Source organism: Phyllopteryx taeniolatus, chromosome 9, assembly GCF_024500385.1.
Source record: "Phyllopteryx taeniolatus isolate TA_2022b chromosome 9, UOR_Ptae_1.2, whole genome shotgun sequence".
Lineage (NCBI taxonomy): Eukaryota > Metazoa > Chordata > Actinopteri > Syngnathiformes > Syngnathidae > Phyllopteryx > Phyllopteryx taeniolatus.
The window spans coordinates 22,787,785-22,804,100 of record NC_084510.1 but is presented as its reverse complement, the minus strand read 5'-3'; the positions used below and the strand labels follow the sequence as shown (position 1 = coordinate 22,804,100).

General features: G+C 43.7%; 1 protein-coding gene across 1 annotated transcript; it reads right to left on the bottom strand.

Annotated features, from left to right (window-relative positions):
- Positions 1-7,557: 7,557 nt before the first annotated feature.
- On the bottom strand, positions 7,558-15,832 carry frs3 (fibroblast growth factor receptor substrate 3). Its single transcript, XM_061785625.1, has 7 exons — positions 15,481-15,832; positions 13,732-13,860; positions 13,559-13,647; positions 12,602-12,788; positions 9,989-10,150; positions 9,298-9,419; positions 7,558-9,214 (listed from the first exon to the last, which is right to left on the bottom strand). The coding sequence occupies exons 3-7, from the start codon at positions 13,622-13,624 to the stop codon at positions 7,931-7,933; spliced, it is 1,821 nt and encodes a 606-aa protein (XP_061641609.1). The 5' UTR covers positions 13,625-13,647; positions 13,732-13,860; positions 15,481-15,832; the 3' UTR covers positions 7,558-7,930.
- Between the last annotated feature and the right edge of the window lie 484 nt (positions 15,833-16,316).

Sequence of the window (16,316 nt, the reverse complement as noted above, 5' to 3'; positions counted from 1 at the left end):
ATTGAGAGGAGAGCAGATAAGTAAAAGTCATCTGCTTGTGGAATGATTAGAGAGGGCAAAAATCGCCCCGATGTCCATTTTGACAGTCCAACAAATGAAGCAAAGGGGCTTCTAATGACTAGATCAGACTGTCATCCACGGATGCACACAGACACATTCAACAAACACTTGAAGAAACATTTTCCTTTTCATTTTTCAATTGCAAACTGAGACAAAACATAAAGAACCCTTTCCCTTGCGCATCGCAATGATTTCCTCTGTCAGTGTTGCATTCGCTTCATGAGCCCTTCTCCCAGTTCCCACGTTTCACATGCTCAAGCATATTTGGCAGTCTTTCAATGGAGAAAGTGATCCAGCAGTCACAAAGGCAGGCCAATGCAGCCTTCATGTACCCACTCACACACACACACCCGGATGTTCAGGTCAGACCCATACAGGTACAGAACATCACCCCCTGGTGGCGATGATACTCGTGTATACAAACGAACAAAAGAACACATACAGAGTACCTATATATAGTGTATGATCTGATATTAATTTTGTAGCACGGACATGACCTTGAGGCTCTCGTGTTTAGAGAGTATGACCCAAAAAAAATGGTCAAAATGATTAAATTGCCCTGATGAAGATGCCGTGTCGCTGTATGGCGCAACAGTGTTGCTATGCCTTTATGTCTGCTTCTCTTGTATGCCGACTTCACATTTCTACTAGTTTAATGTTGGAAAAGTGCTTCAAAACAAACGGCATGTCAAATTCTTCACAAGTTTAGCTGATGAGGAATCAGGTTGGCACAATGACCTTAGGACGCAACTCATTAAATGCTACAGTATTCGAATTGTTTTGTCCGCTTTAGTCTGCAATGTAAGGCAGGTTAGTGCGCCCTAGGAGATCATCAGGCGTGCTGCGGGAAATTTCGCTTCATTGGTCGGACAATTTTTTATTTGCAACAAATAATGAATCTTTTCTATAACTATTTATTCCAGCGACATATAACATGGAGAACGCTGATTAAACAATTAAATGCTTTTCCGCTTGGTGCCAGAAGGTAGATAACTAACCTGTGTATCCACTTTTTGTGACACTTTTCCTATGTAAATTACATGCCTTGGCTGAATAATGGTTGGGAAACACTAATGAAAAGTACAATTGACATTCATTTAAAAAAATAATAAATAAATAAAAGTTATTACATTTACATGATTAAGTCAGTTCAGCTCACAGTTTGCTTTGCGAAGCATTCAAGTCAAATACTGTCTTTGCCAAATATTAGTACTAAATATATTGTTCTAAAATCAACACACAGATTAACATTTTAGAAGTGCCACGAAAAATAAAGTAGAAAAAATAGACTTCTGGTACATTGCGTGTTGGGAGACGATGACTTCCAGGAGTTTATGCTAGTTGTTGGCAAACTGCTGTCCAATAAACCAAGCATATTTTCGGGGACAGTTCCTCTGGATTGGCAGACTGGGGTGGTGGTCCACCTTTTTAAGAAGGGGTTCCGGAGGGTGTGTTCCAACTACAGGGGGATCACACTTCTCAGCCTCCCTGGTAAGGTCTATTCAGGGGTGCTGGAGAGGAGGGTCCGTCGGGAAGTCAAATCTCAGATTCAGGAGGAGCAGTGTGGTTTTCGTCCTGGCCGTGGAACCGTGGACCAGCTCTTCACTCTCGGCAGGGTCCTCGAGGGTGCATGGGAGTTCGCCCAACCAGTCTACATGTTTTGTGGACTTGGAGAAGGCGTTCGACTGTGTCCCTTGGGGAGTCCTGTCGGGGGTGCTTCGGGAGTATGGGGTACCGAACTCCCTGATACGGGCTGGTCGGTCCTTGTACGACCGGTGTCAGAGTTTGGTCCGCATTGCCGGCAGTAAGTCGGACTCCGGTTGGACTCCACCAAGGCTGCCCTTTGTCACCGATTCTGTTCATAACTTTTATGGACAGAATTTCTAGACGCAGCCGAGGTGTAGAGGGGGTCCGGTTTGGTGGCCTCAGTATTGCATCTCTGCTTTTTGCACATGATGTGGTTCTGTTGGCTTCATCAAGCCGCGATCTCCAACTCTCACTGGAGTGGTACGCAGCAGAGTGTTAAGCGGCTGGGATGAAAATCAGCACCTCCAAATTTGACACCATGGTCCTGAGTCGGAAAAGGGTGGCGTGCCCTCTCCAGGTCGGGGATGAGATCCTGCCCCAAGTGGAGGAGTTCAAGTATCTTGGGGTCTTGTTCACGAGTGAAGGAAGAATGGGGAGGGGAGATCGACAGGCGGATCGGTGCAGCGTCTGCAGTGATGCAGACTTTGTATCGGTCTGTTGTGGTAAAGAAGGAGCTAAGCCAAAAAGCAAAGCTCTCAATTTACCGGTCAATCTACGTTCTTACCCTCATGTATGTTCACAAGCTGTGGGTCGTGACTGAAAGAACAAGATCCCGGATACAAGCGGCCAAAATGAGTTTCCTCCGCAGGGTGTCCGGGCTCTCCCTTGAGATGGGGTGAGAAGCTCGGTCATCCGGGAGCTCAGAATAGAGCCGCTGCTCCTCCACATTGAGAGGAGCCAGATGAGGTGGCTGGGGCATCTGATTCGGATGCCTCCCGGACGCCTCCCTGGTGAGGTGTTCGGTGCACGTCCCACCAGAAGGAGACCCCGGGGACAACCCAGGACACACTGGAGAGACTACGTCTCGGGATCCCTTCGGAAGAGCTGGATGAAGTGGCTGGGGAGAGAGAAGTCTGGGCGACCCTGATAAAGCTACTGCCCGCGCGACCCGACCTCGGATAAGTGGTAGTAAATGGATGGATGGATATTTATCTTTTCTTGTTTTCACAAAGATGAGATTTTACAGTGAGTCTCCAAGCCACTCAATGAATCTGCTTGCAAAATCAACAATACAGGCATGAGGAGGGAATGAAATTAATAAATCTCCAAATGTCAAACAGTTACCTTTTACCCTTTTTTTTCTTCCCTTTTTGGCAACTGGCTGACCCCATTAACAGCAGTGGATACGTTTCCTCCAGCATCCATATGAAAGGCACAGTGACAAATGGATGTCTAGTTAATACAATTTCATGTTTAATCGGTAAACACAGAGCAAGCCCTTTTTGTTTAACAACCCGCTTGATAAATTCAGGTTGAGGAACTTCACGATGAGTTGTTATCTTGCCCTTCAGATAACACGGGCAGAAGCCATTGTGACCGCGGGGCCCCCGGGTGTCGAATGCCTGAGGCATAAACACCCAAGACTGAGAGTGTGACTGTGAAGCCGCACGCTTTGACGGCATCAGCTGTCATCGAGAGAGCCACTTGTTGAGCTCGCGTGTGCGCGCTTCAATTATTAATTCACCTAGTCACTGGATTATGGATTATCTATTTGTGTGGTGGTGAGGTTGCTACGTTATGAACACATTGTAGTCATAGATAACATTTTGAGAACTGCAACTACATCATGACTCTCACGTCACTCTTCAAGGCCAAAGATGAATTCAAGCAATGGTGACTTAGTGCAGGGTTTCCCCAAACATTTTCCGCTCAGGACCCAAATTACAAATGACCTTCCTGTTCAGGAGCCAAGTATACATTATGTATTGCCATAACGTTGTCATATACAGCGGTGCCTTGAGATACAAGTGGACCTGACTTACGACCTTTTAGATATACAAGCCTTTTGAGAAAGGTTTTTTGCCTTGATTGAAAAATTTTACATTTGAGCACTGTATGGTGGCAGTGAACTCAAATCACTTGACAAGCATTGGTTAGCAAATAGTTAACAGGTCTTCAAAAAGGGATTTAGGTTGTTTATTGCAACTCCCAGTTTAAGTTTACTGTCAAACTAAATACAAAACAAAGAATTACGTGTGTATTTAAAACAGCCACTTAGTTTTGCTTTAGATGAGTCAGTTGAGCTTAATACTAACAATCCAAAATGCCATTGATGGGCTAACAAATAACGTTGGCGTGTTATAACCCTTTAAGCAACAAAAATTTGAACACAAACCGTGGAGCAACACAAGCAGAAAGATAATATAACAATACTCACAGGCATATATTCGTTTTCCTCTCTGAAGTGAAAGATTCTAATTCTAATATTACTGGGATCTACTGAGGAGTGCCGACTGCTCCATATACTGTATATCCGTACATCTGTATTGTACTGCTCCCAGATGGCCAAAACGTGCATACCAGAAGGAGCAGCGTAATGTCCACTGAATTGAAGCAAAAATGTGGCAAAAAGTTTCTTTACATTGAATTTAACTATGTCATCGCCGTATGTTTTTTTTTTATAAAGTACAATATTGAAGATTGCTATTTGTATTATTAAAAAACTGTTTTTGGGCAGGCTAGAATTGATTCATGGTATTCCATTCTTTTCAGTGGGCAAAGATGATTTCCAAGAAGAGTGTTTTGAGTTACAAGCGTGCTCACAGACAAATTCAACTCATATCTCAAGGCACCAGACTAAAAACTGACTGCTGACCATAAATCTGGAAAACCCTGACCTAGTTGTATGGCACTGTAAATGTAAATGACAATTTAAGCACAACAGGACATTATACAATCATGAAAAAAAATCATAACATGAAGGCTGAAATGTGAAGACTACAGATTCACACAAAAAGCAAGTAGGTAGATGACACGGAGCTCACAGCTCTATAGACTACTAGTTCACCTTTCACATATTGGTCTACTTTGACAAAATAAGAACTCACTTAATGCAAATGTAAACATCTTTCCAATGGATCATGTTAAGCAGTCCCAATTGAGACGAGTTTGCTTTATAAAACAAACAAAAACACTAATTGTTACTTCTGATTTAGGATTTTTAAGGCTTATATGTTGGGAATGTACAGTATGTATCTGAAACGACCATGTTCTCATGAGAATTAAGTACAATTTGTAGTGACAGCTTCTTTTTTCATTTGAGCTTTTATATGGGCCTAACCAAAATAATTACACGTTAAAATATAAAAAATAATTCAATAAAATGTAAATAAAAGCTGTCTGGATGATGTGATGTGTGGCTCGCATACAAAATATAAAATACAGTGGACCCTCCAAAGTCAAGTGCCCTAAAGGTGGTAAACTTACAACTTTTCGGCAGAAAAATGCACCTCTATAAGTCAAACATCATCATGTGACATGATGTCTCACTAAGTAAATATCAACTCAGTGAGCATCGAAAGATTTTATCTGATAGTGTGATGACGTTTGCACACGTGTGTACACCCTCTTTTAACTGGGGATGTGGCTGTGTTAAAAATTATCCTACTCGCATTCAAATGGGAGGCAGCACACAATTGCCACCATTTAGAGTGCCTCTAATTAATCTCAAAGTTTAGATCTTCTAGTATGCTTTTCCTGACATTTTGCCTACGCAGAGAGCTTCGACAGCATCAGCCTCATCTTATAAAGATAAACATTCAAGTCCGGCTATTTTTGCGAAAACACACTGGAAATCGTCTTAACCCATGTGGGAAAATGTCTTATGCCCAATGAAACCAAAGTGGAACTTTTTGGCCATAATTCCAAAAGGTATGTTTGGTGCAACACAGCACTGCTCATCACTAAAATAACACCATACCTGCAGTGAATCATGGTGGTGGCAGCATCTTGCTTTGGGGCTTTTTTTCCTTTAGCTGGAACTGTGGCCTTAGACACGCTGGAGGGCATTATAAACGGTTCCTAATACCAGTCAAGGTAAGCACAAAAGCTTCAGGCTTCTGCTAGGAATTAAAAAAAAAATAATAATGTTAGGAAAAGCCTACTAGAACTGAACTTTGTGTGGAGTTAACCAGAGGCAACGTGTGCTAACTCCCATTTGACATGAGTTTGAATGTGATTGGTTCATTCTGAACACACACACAAAAAAAAATTATAGGTCATATTCATGGTAGAGAAACTGAAATGATTTATCTTGGTCTCATTTTTCTATACCACAAAAACCTGACATTTGTACAGTGTTTAGACTTTTTATATCCACTGTAACTGTTCTGGTCACAGAAGAGATTGTGTTTGACTTTTGAGGTTCCACTGTGTGCTGCTTTTGATTGATCCAAAACCAACAAGGAAGCCAGAAGACCCTCATTAAAAAAAAAAAAGGGGACATTTATATTTGTCCCAAAAAAAAATTTAAAAAGTATTTGAAGGCTTATGAAGGTAGAGCCCAATGGCATGTGTCCTCTGTAAGATTCAAAGTTGTGCATCAGTGAGTCTTGCCTCTAATCAGCTATCAGCAAAATAATCTTAAATAAATAGGTTTAGGCCAAAAGGGGGGGGGCAGGGGGGAACTTTGCTAATCTGTTACATTTCCACAGTTGAGACATAAGAAGATGACAATGCTACTTAGCATACCTAACATTATATGGCCAAAGATCTGACATCACACACACACACACAGCAGGTTGTCATAGAGACGAGGACAGTCGCTAACATGGGCAACTGTGTATGCAATCTGTATGTACATGTAGCAGCAAACATTTTCCATACATCACTCCAATATGGCGGTTGATGGATGGATGAGGTGAAATGTTTTTTTTTTTTTTACGTTTCTACTCAATCTTGAAAAAATTAAGTTCTCTTTCAAGTTTGCTTTCCTTTACTTTTCTTGTCATTGCTAGAGCCCTACTTGTTTTCTGCAATTGGCACCTTTGATTTCATAACATTTTATTATTATTATTTTTTACATTTTTGGCACTTGAAATAAACTCTTTTTTTCGTTAACAGAATCATACATGGACCAGTCGTAAGTAAAACTTTGGTCTCCAGATTAACTGGATTAAAGAAAAAAAAATGCTGGTTGTCACATGGAAAATAACAGTAAGACAATTAAACGAGTGAACTAATAAATAATGAAATAAATAAATATATTATTAAACTGTGCATAACAGTGATTAGAGAGACACAAGAACTGTCTTTTAAGGAGACCATTCATACCTGATGATGGGCAGAGTGTAGAATCAACACATTTTAGGTGAGGCTAGTAAGATTAATGCCACTCTCTAAGTTTATAGAGGATGTTGTCATTCAAACATTTGAAAAACTACAAATGCTGGCTATGAAATATGTGGCCCCTTGTTTTGTCTTTTGTTTGTTCTCAGAAAGGAGGAACCTGTGGCTCAGGCGGCGTGGATGTCGAAATAAACAGCCTCCTCGCTTGTCTGGATTTAAAAGTGCATTATCATTCAACTGTGGGTGGAGGTGTGATGGAGGATGATATGCTACTTGGGAGAGGGACAAGGCTCACCGGATTCACTTGTGCTACTTGTTCCTTCAGCTTAGTTGAATCCTCCCAAAACAACCTCAGTCGGTTCTTTTGTTGTTTGCTATTATGAAAACCCTAAAAACCAAAAAATACAATTCCATAGGATTGTGTGCAAACCTCTCTACTGGCATATATGAATAAATAACAACCTGTTTCCACTGGCCACGAGGTACGGCTGACAGCCACAAACGTCTTAAAAATCTATGGTAGGCTACACCTCAGTATATGTCTGGACTCACGAGGAGGTGAGTAGCTGTCACGTGGATGGTGCTTGCTGGGGAAGTACATGAACACAACAATAAAAGGGGAAATGGTTTGGGGATCATAATTATGTTACACAATAGAAATGGCTGCTTCCACACAGATGCCTCCGTTCTCATTGCTCAGCATTATGTCATTATGCTTACTCGTTATACAACCAGCAAACAGTATTTGCACTTGAAAGTGAAATTCTGGAAAGAACGTCACAACACAGCTAATAAATAACAGCATAAAAATGGCAAGATTCCCCTTAAGAGGATCCCTTTCATACACACAGATGCAGTAGGTTTCTAACCTGGTACCTGTACTGTCTTAGTCGGCTCCGCATTCGAAATGGACGGATGACAGTGAAGGGTCCAGTGTGCTAAAATGGGGGTGAGCCTTTCATCTGTCGTCATGTCTGCTCCTCATGGTCAATGTAGTTTACAGAGGCAGGTCTGTGCTGTTGTGGCGAGTCTTTCTGGAAGTGCCATCATCCCTGGGCAGAGCTTTTTGCAGGTTGGACATGGCCGCCGTCTTCTTCAGGTCGATGACTGCATAGCATTCACTGCGCCGGGGTGCCTGGGGGCCACACTTTTGGGGGGGTAGACGCTGGTGTGGCTGTCCGCCCCCGCCGCCTAGAGCTTGGCAGGGAGGTTCTCCCTCTAGGTCCACCTGGATGTAGTTGAGCTGCCGTGACGGAGGCATGTGCCCATGCTCGCAGACTCCGACCCCTGACCTCGAGCGTCTGCGGAAATCAAAGCTAAATATGCGCCCCCCTCTGTCGGGCTGACACGGTCGTGGATGTGGTGGGCAGCTGTGTCGCAACCTGGGCGGCTGCACCTGCTCTGTGTTGACGTAGTTCTGTAGGGCATCTCTGTGGATGCCCCGCCCATCCGGGTCGTACCCGTTGGTCGTCTCGGGGCCTTCCGAGAACTCGTACTCATCAAAGTCTTCCTCCTCTTCTTCGTATTCCTCCTCGTCCGCCTCATCGTCGTCTTCTTCCTGCTCGTCGTTGCGCTGCAGGGCGCTGTACTCCCACACGGGGGGAAGCGAGGGCAGGTTCTCGTAGTTGAGCAGGGCCGTCCGACGGTGACCTCCACCTATGGGCCTCTCGCAGCCGTAGCCCTGCGGGGGAAGCGAAGACGGGCCGTGCGGGTGCAGGAGGGAATGGGAGTGACTGTCCCCGGTGCTGCTGCTGCTGCTGGAGCCCACCGACTGGGACACGCTGCTTGGACTCAGCCGCTGCTTCCGGCCGCTCCTCAGGCCGTTGATGTTCTCATAGGTGAGCTCGGCGCCTGGGCAGCTGTCCGGGTGCTCGTGGCACGGGTGCCGGTGTGGGTGGTGATGGAAATGGTGATAGGAGTGGGAGTTGCACATGTGCACCGAGGCCTCGTCTCCGTCCGTCTCTGAGCCTGTTGCGCCCTCTACTGGCTGAAGGCTGTGGGGGCCGTGACTGAGCCGCTCCCGCTCCCTTTGCAGGAGATGACGCTGTGCTGGAGTGGGGCCCAGCATGAACTTGACCTCTTGCGACGACGGCTGTAGGAACACCTGGGGGTCTTGATGCTCCTCAAGGGGACAGCACCGCAGGCTTGACTGCGTATTCCCTTGGTTTCCGACTCGTGTTGTTTCAGTGAAAGTGCTGGGCCGCACCTCAGGTAGAGAGTGCACACAGTGACGCATGGCGAGATCCCCCTCCATGCTAACAGTATTCACATAGGTGTGGGTCTGGTAAGAAACAAAGCAGAGTTAAAGTCAACACTGATTAGAGAGCACAGGGCAGGCCGCCGCATGGTTGATGTACATCTAACCTGGTCTTCCAAAGTCATCAGATTGTGTCCATGATCCTCAGCAAGGGAAGGCTGGGAGGAATCCCCTCTGATTGGATAACCAGGGTATCCGTTGGGAAAAGCCGGCACGGGAAACGCTGGAGCTGCAAGCACATTTATGGGACGCTTTTTTATTATTATTATTGGCAAAAGTGGCATCAATTCAATTCAGTAACAGCATGAACTCTAATCACAATGTATGTGGAACTCTAAATATATACAAATACATTATCTTTGAATTTTATATTACATAAGAGGGGACAAGGGCAGCCTGGTGTTTAGCACGTCTGCTCCACAGAAGGTCGGGGTTGTCAGGCTTCCTCCCACATTCCATAGAGCCAATCTATCTTAAGTTAAAGATGGCTCTAAATTGGCCATAAATGTGAATGTGAATGGTTGTTTGTCGTAATGTACCCTGCGAGGAAAAGCGCTATACAAAATTGATGGATTGGTTAGAAGAGACTATACAGTATATGAATGAGTCCTACTGAAGCAACTTTGGATGGCATTTCCAAATTATTATTAGTTTTAAGGTGTGACAAGGGTAAGCATGTTGTGTCTGTCTTATCTGGTGTTAGTTTGATGGTTTTGCGGCTAAGTCTACTAAAAGGAAACGTAAACTACTCGTGTAAAGACAAGGTTAATCTAACAGTGTGGTGGCCGCGGGACTCACTGTTGGGCGTCTGTGGTGTGCGAGACATCTCCATCTCTGGCGTGTGGCCGCTGCGAGACATCATCATGGACTCCTCCACCACGTTGATGCTGTTGCATTGCATCAGCTCCTGGAGCAGGTTGAAGATCTCCTCAGCCCGAGAGCACTTGAAGGCAAATATTCCTAATCATGTGAACACAATGACAACATGGTTAAAATATATTTAAAAAATAAAAATGGTGTGCAAGCTACCATTGGTATCCAATGAAAAATCTTCCCATTTTGTGATATTGAAAATATTTGAGTGAATACATGAAAAGAAAAGAAAATCACAAAATGTTGAATATGTGTTTTTAATTTATTATTACTGACCAGATCTGGCCTATCTATATTTATGTTACCATCCTAGTAAGCTGACTTCTTGTCACAGTTCATTTTTAAATGTAGTAAGGATTTGAAAGTTAAATCAGATCCATGGCCTGTTTGGCTATGCTAACTTCATGTGCGTATTGACCGAGAGGTCACTAATACACACAACCTAAAGTCACAGTTCGATAAAAACACAGTGCAACATAATTCAACCATAAATGTGACAGTTAATAAAGGCACACATTCAACGAACTACTGGTAACATAAACACACGTGTACAACAAGGATTAACGTCTTTATAATCCTTATAACTGCAATAATTCAATGCATTGCGCCTTGCAATTCATTCCGGGAAATGCATGGCTTTACTGTCATTACCACAGATATTATGAACAGTAGGTAGCGACAACTTGCCCCTTTGAGCTGCATGCCTACGGCGACGTTAAAGCTAGTAGGGCCAAAGTGTCGGCACATTCAACATTTGTGGAAGGCACAAAATACAAAATATCAAGGATGTATTTTCTGTATTGATTTCACACGTTTTGGTGTCGACAAAAAAGCAAACCTCATGAAAATCGATTCAGAAATGATAAAGTTCTGACTTATTTTCGATGTACATGCATTTATTGCCTTTGATAGGAATCTTGCCCCCACCAACGTGGTCGTCACATAGGCATGCCGTTTATCCGGGCTGCTACTGTGCACTCGGGTATATATATTTACTGATTTTTCCTGGCAGTTCAAGCGCTTGTGTTTTTGTATTCACCCCGTGAACAGAGCAGAAAGAAATCAAGTTACTAGTATGCCGATCACTGGCGAGATAGAAAGCGTGTCACGAGTTGGTCCACGCAGTCACATTAGCATTAAGAGCTAACTTCGTTGCTTGAGCGATCACCACAAAGAGTTTAACAGTGGGCCGGCCATCACTTTGTGGGCTACCTCTTCCGGACTCTCGGGTTTGGTCGGTGTGGTATTCTCAAGAATCACTCTCTTTTTCTCTCTCTTCTATTTCTTTTTTTTACTCACTTTATTTACAATTCAGCATACAGAGACACTTATCCAAAATCACTCACTAACCCCTATATAGTTCACTATATAGGGGTTAGTGATGGTTACGCCATTTTGTAGTGATGTCCGAATGCTTAGTGATCAAATTCAGCGCCCTATATTATTTATTTATTTATTTTTACCCACCGCAACAGCCTACTTTGTTATTGTGCGACGGCTGTGACATCATTAACAGAGCGCCGTGTAGTGTCCAAAAGCTGTTATGAATGAGCTCACTATAAAAAAAAATGCCACTATATAGTGCATTCCAACCCTAATGGGGAGCGGGGAGTAAGTAGTGAGTGAGAGATTTTGGGCACAGCCACAGTATCCAGTCGACATGATGATAAATTTCATCTTCTCTTATTTCTTCTTCATCTATTAAAGATGTACATTATTTACGTGGTGTGCCGTAGTGTTCAGACAGACACCACAGTTGGATAAAACTGTGCCTTTAGCAAAAGATGATAAACTCGTGTTCCTAAAACTCTGGTTAAATGGTAGGTATTCATAAATGTTTCTTGAAGCACTGTTGCATTTATTTAATTTCTTTACACTTTCATGTATTCCTTAAAAAGGAGTTGTACAACCACATATTATCCATCCATTTTCTAAGCCGCTTCTGCTCACTAGGGTCGCGTGTGTGCTGGAGCCTATCCCAGCTATCATCGGGCTGGAGGCAGGGTACACCCTGAACTGGTTGCCAGCCAATCGCAGGGCACATACAAACAAACAACCATTCACACTGACATTACAGACAATTTAGAGTTGTCAATTAACCTATCACGCATGTTTTTGGGATGTGGGAGGAAACCGAAGTGCCCGGAGAAAACCCACGCAGGCACGGGGAGAACATGCAAGCTCCACACAGGCGGGGTTGGGGATTGAACCCCAGTCCTCAGAACTGTGAGGCAGACGCTCTAACCAGTCATCCACCGTGCCGCCACCACATATTATCAATGGGATTTTTTTGGGGCCACTGGATATGTTTTTTTTTTATTATTCATGTTGTGTTCTATGCAAAATAGGTATTTTATGAATAAATGGCGAAAATAAGAAAATTGCCATTAATTTAAAAAAAATATGCTATATTGGGATATATAGGGGACCGGAAAAAAATAATTTTACTCACGATATATATTATCAAAAAAATCCAAATTGTTTGGGCCTAAAAACAATAGAGAACAGTTGAAGAAGAAAGCAATGAGCTTCACTCACCCTGTCCGGTCTGACAGCGGCGCCCGCTCTCAAAAGAAAACAGGTTGGAGTCGTAGCCGTAGCGGCGCAGGCAGAGGTATGGCCACCTGATGGCATCCCTTTTGCGAGTGTGAAGAATAAGCTCGGTCTGGGTGAGCTCCATGATACCAGAGCCCAGCTCGTTGCCTTCATCGTCCACATTGATGACCTGGGATAGAAGAGGCACCTCGCATTACAGGGCAAATGATACAAAGCCTTTCTCAGTACAGGAATATCTAATGTTGTAAATTCAGAACTGATTACAGTGAAACCCCACTATGGGTGGGGGATAAGAATCGAGCCCTGCCGCGAATAGTGAAAATCTCTGAGTAATTGACGTCCTACCCAAAATGTTTGGAGAGTAAATTGCTTATAGACACCACGAGATGGCGGAAAACCCCTTTTTTCCAATTAGGTAAGGCTACAGCATGACTAAATGAAGCTCCTCCCCTCTCTTCAACATAGTCGATTGGCACCAAGATGCCACAAGGTGATGCCAAAGAGTATTTTTATATTGGACCTGGCTTTGGCCTGAGCACAAAAACAACAAATATGTGATTTTTTTTAACAAATAATGGTGGACAGGTCATCATAACAAATCTTTAAACAAGCAATTTCGCAAATGCCGAACCGCGAATATGCGTGGGATCACTGTGCCATGTTATGGATTATGCTGGAAGTGAAAAGAATCCTTTACAAATGGTGCAAAGATTGGGTATACTGGACTCAAAGATAACCAATATGATCAGGGATATGAATCATTTTTAAAATATATAAAACAATTACAATTGTGAATATTTTTCATGAAAATTTACTACCACAACTTCTAACAGTTTCCTGCATCAATTCCAGTTAAAAGAAATTCACTTTGGCCGTGATATGAATTATTGTGACCTTATCTGCGTGTTTGGTTTAAAAAATGAATAACAAAGCATGAACCTTAAACTTGGTGAGATGGTTGTCTCGGATGGGGTCCCTGTACAGACAGCTCCAACAGCTCCCCATGGCTTCAGCAGGCCAGCTGAAACCTGCCACACATGATCCACGCAGCTTTAGCGACATAACCCACTGCGCGACAAAAACCTTTGTCATCCAACACGCGTGCATCTTACTCAGTCCAGGCCATCGGTGTGAAGGGACGCGTGCTTCAGTCCCAGGATTTCCTGCTGGGCCTCGTCGTTGTCACAAGCCACATGCTTTGTTGGACGGACATCTTCAAGAAAAGTATCATCTCCTTGCCCCTGAAAGCGCAACCAACGAGTTACTGAAATCTGAAAATTTTCACAGCACTGTAGACAAAGAATCACTTATACCCACATTCACACCTGAATCATCAGTGAACCGATCATACGTGTTTGGAATGTGGAAATAGGCCAGAGTACCCGGACACCGAACCTTAGAACTGTGGAGCAGATGTGCCAACCACATGCTGCCCTAGTCTTCTCTTATGTAACATTAAATTCAAAGAAATGTGTTTGTATGCAGTTAGGTTTCCACAGACATAGTGATTAGTGTCGATAATGCCATTAGAAGCAAACTCATTTCACCCTTTTCCTGATTTAAATATTTAACTTGGTTAGACTATATGGAGAGATATTTTGAACCTTGGCCTTTACACCGTGGACTGGTCACAAGGCACATATAGACAAACAACTATTCAAAATCACACTTATGAACAATTTAGAGTCTTCAATTTACCCAACATGCATGTTTTTTTGAATGTAGCAGAAAAACAGAGTACTCAGAGAAAACCCACAGAAGCACAAGGACAACATGCAAACTGCACACAGGACGTGACAAATCCAACCCCAAAACTGTGAGGCAGACATTACAATTTGCTGCCCATAACTAAAATATTCCAAACAATAAACATATTTGTCAATGCATACCCATCAGGAGGGAATTTAAGACACTCATATTGGCTTTCTGTCACCTTTCATAGTTAAAGGATTGTCTAGAAAACGTTTAGGATTAAAGCTGTATCATAAGATTTTTTTTTGTCTATGTGACATTTATTTATAAAAAATAAAATACAATAAAACAAAATAAAAAAAGGATACCCGTCCAATATTGTTAGCTGGCCATGTTGTCACCTATGTGAAAATAACAAAACTTTGACCTTAATGGGGTGAACATATGAAACCCCAAATCTGAGTCAGTGTCAATAAAGAATCCTACAAAGCTGACTTGCAACAGGATGTGACCATTTCTTTTCGTATTATTAGACCTTCCACTAAAGAAGGGCTGACTCAGTTCTTGACTCAGCAGCTAAAGTAAATGACTGCAAACGCGTTGAGACATCACATTCAGTGGGTAGTGGGCGTTCAAACTTCAACATCTCCACTGTTGCAATAACAAAAACAGCAAACTACATGTACACACCATTTGCTTGTGTATCACTATGTGAGCAGTCGAGCGACACACTGTTGCACCTCCGTGACAACATCAGCCAAAAGCCCAGTCACATCTGCCCCCTCCCCGTGGTATGTGCTCCTCGGCCCGGCCACCAAAACACATGCACTCCCGCTGCAGTGAGAGCTCCGGGCCGGGCCTCCACATCTGACTGAGGCTGAGAGTCCACACACACTCGAATCTCTGCGCGCTAGCCTACGTTACACACTTGTCACCCAGCCAGAGGTTCAATGAGATTTTCCATCCGTCCATCCAAGTCGTCCCTCCCTCCATCCATCCATCCATCCATCCATCAATGCATGGAGCACTTAAACCAAAGCCTGTTCGCTCCATTAGCCCCAGCCGAGTTCCCGAAGCACGCCGCCCGTGACGCTAAACGGCGCAATGTGCGAGGTTGCAATAGCTCCTAGCAGCACCAAAGTGGAGAAACGCGGCGCTCCGCTACTCACATGTCTGCCACCGTCGATTTGCTCTTTCCGACGCCGAGCGTGCGTGGACCCTGGCGGGGGCAGGTGTCGGCGGCGTCCGGTTGTTCCGGCGGGGATGTGGATCTCGGCCCGCGGAGACGTGGAGCCGAGATGCGGTGAAAGCCGTAATAATGTTGTTATTCCCCCCTCTCCCTCTCTCTCCTTCTCTCTCTTTCTCGCGCTCTCTAGCTCATTCCCCCCTTATGACGACCCCCACAACTGCAGCACGGGCCTCTGGCTGGCTGTAAGCTGTATGACATTTGCCGAGCAGCTGGGGGTCAAAGTTGACTGGCAGACAACGAGGTTGACGAAGCCGTCAAGAAGGTAAAGAGGCTGGAGGACCGCGGAGGTACGGAAAGGTGTGCCCGGCTGACGGGGCGGGAGGAGGGGCCAAGCAGCCAGCCGCCATCCGCTGTTCGCACTGGAAATGTAGTCCTGTCGTTAATGAAAGTTCATTCAACGCGTACGTTGGGTTTAAGACATGCAGCGCAAAAAAAATAAAAAACCTAAGAAAAATAAAATATATTAAAAATGAGAGGAAAAAAGATCAAAAACCTAAAAGTGAAGTTTGCAGTTTAAAAAAAAAATGACTTTTTGTCATATATCACTGGTGTCAGATGGAAACCTTGCATCTCCAAAACCATCATTTTTCAAGAAACCCCCCCAAAAAAGCGTCAAGTTTGTTGAGCCATTAACATTGCATCATCACAGTGAACAAGCACATTTCAACACTTTATACTGGTCAATAATTTGTAAAAAAAAAATAATAATAACTAAATAAATAACATACCCATGTTTGGACTGGTCAAAGGTATTGA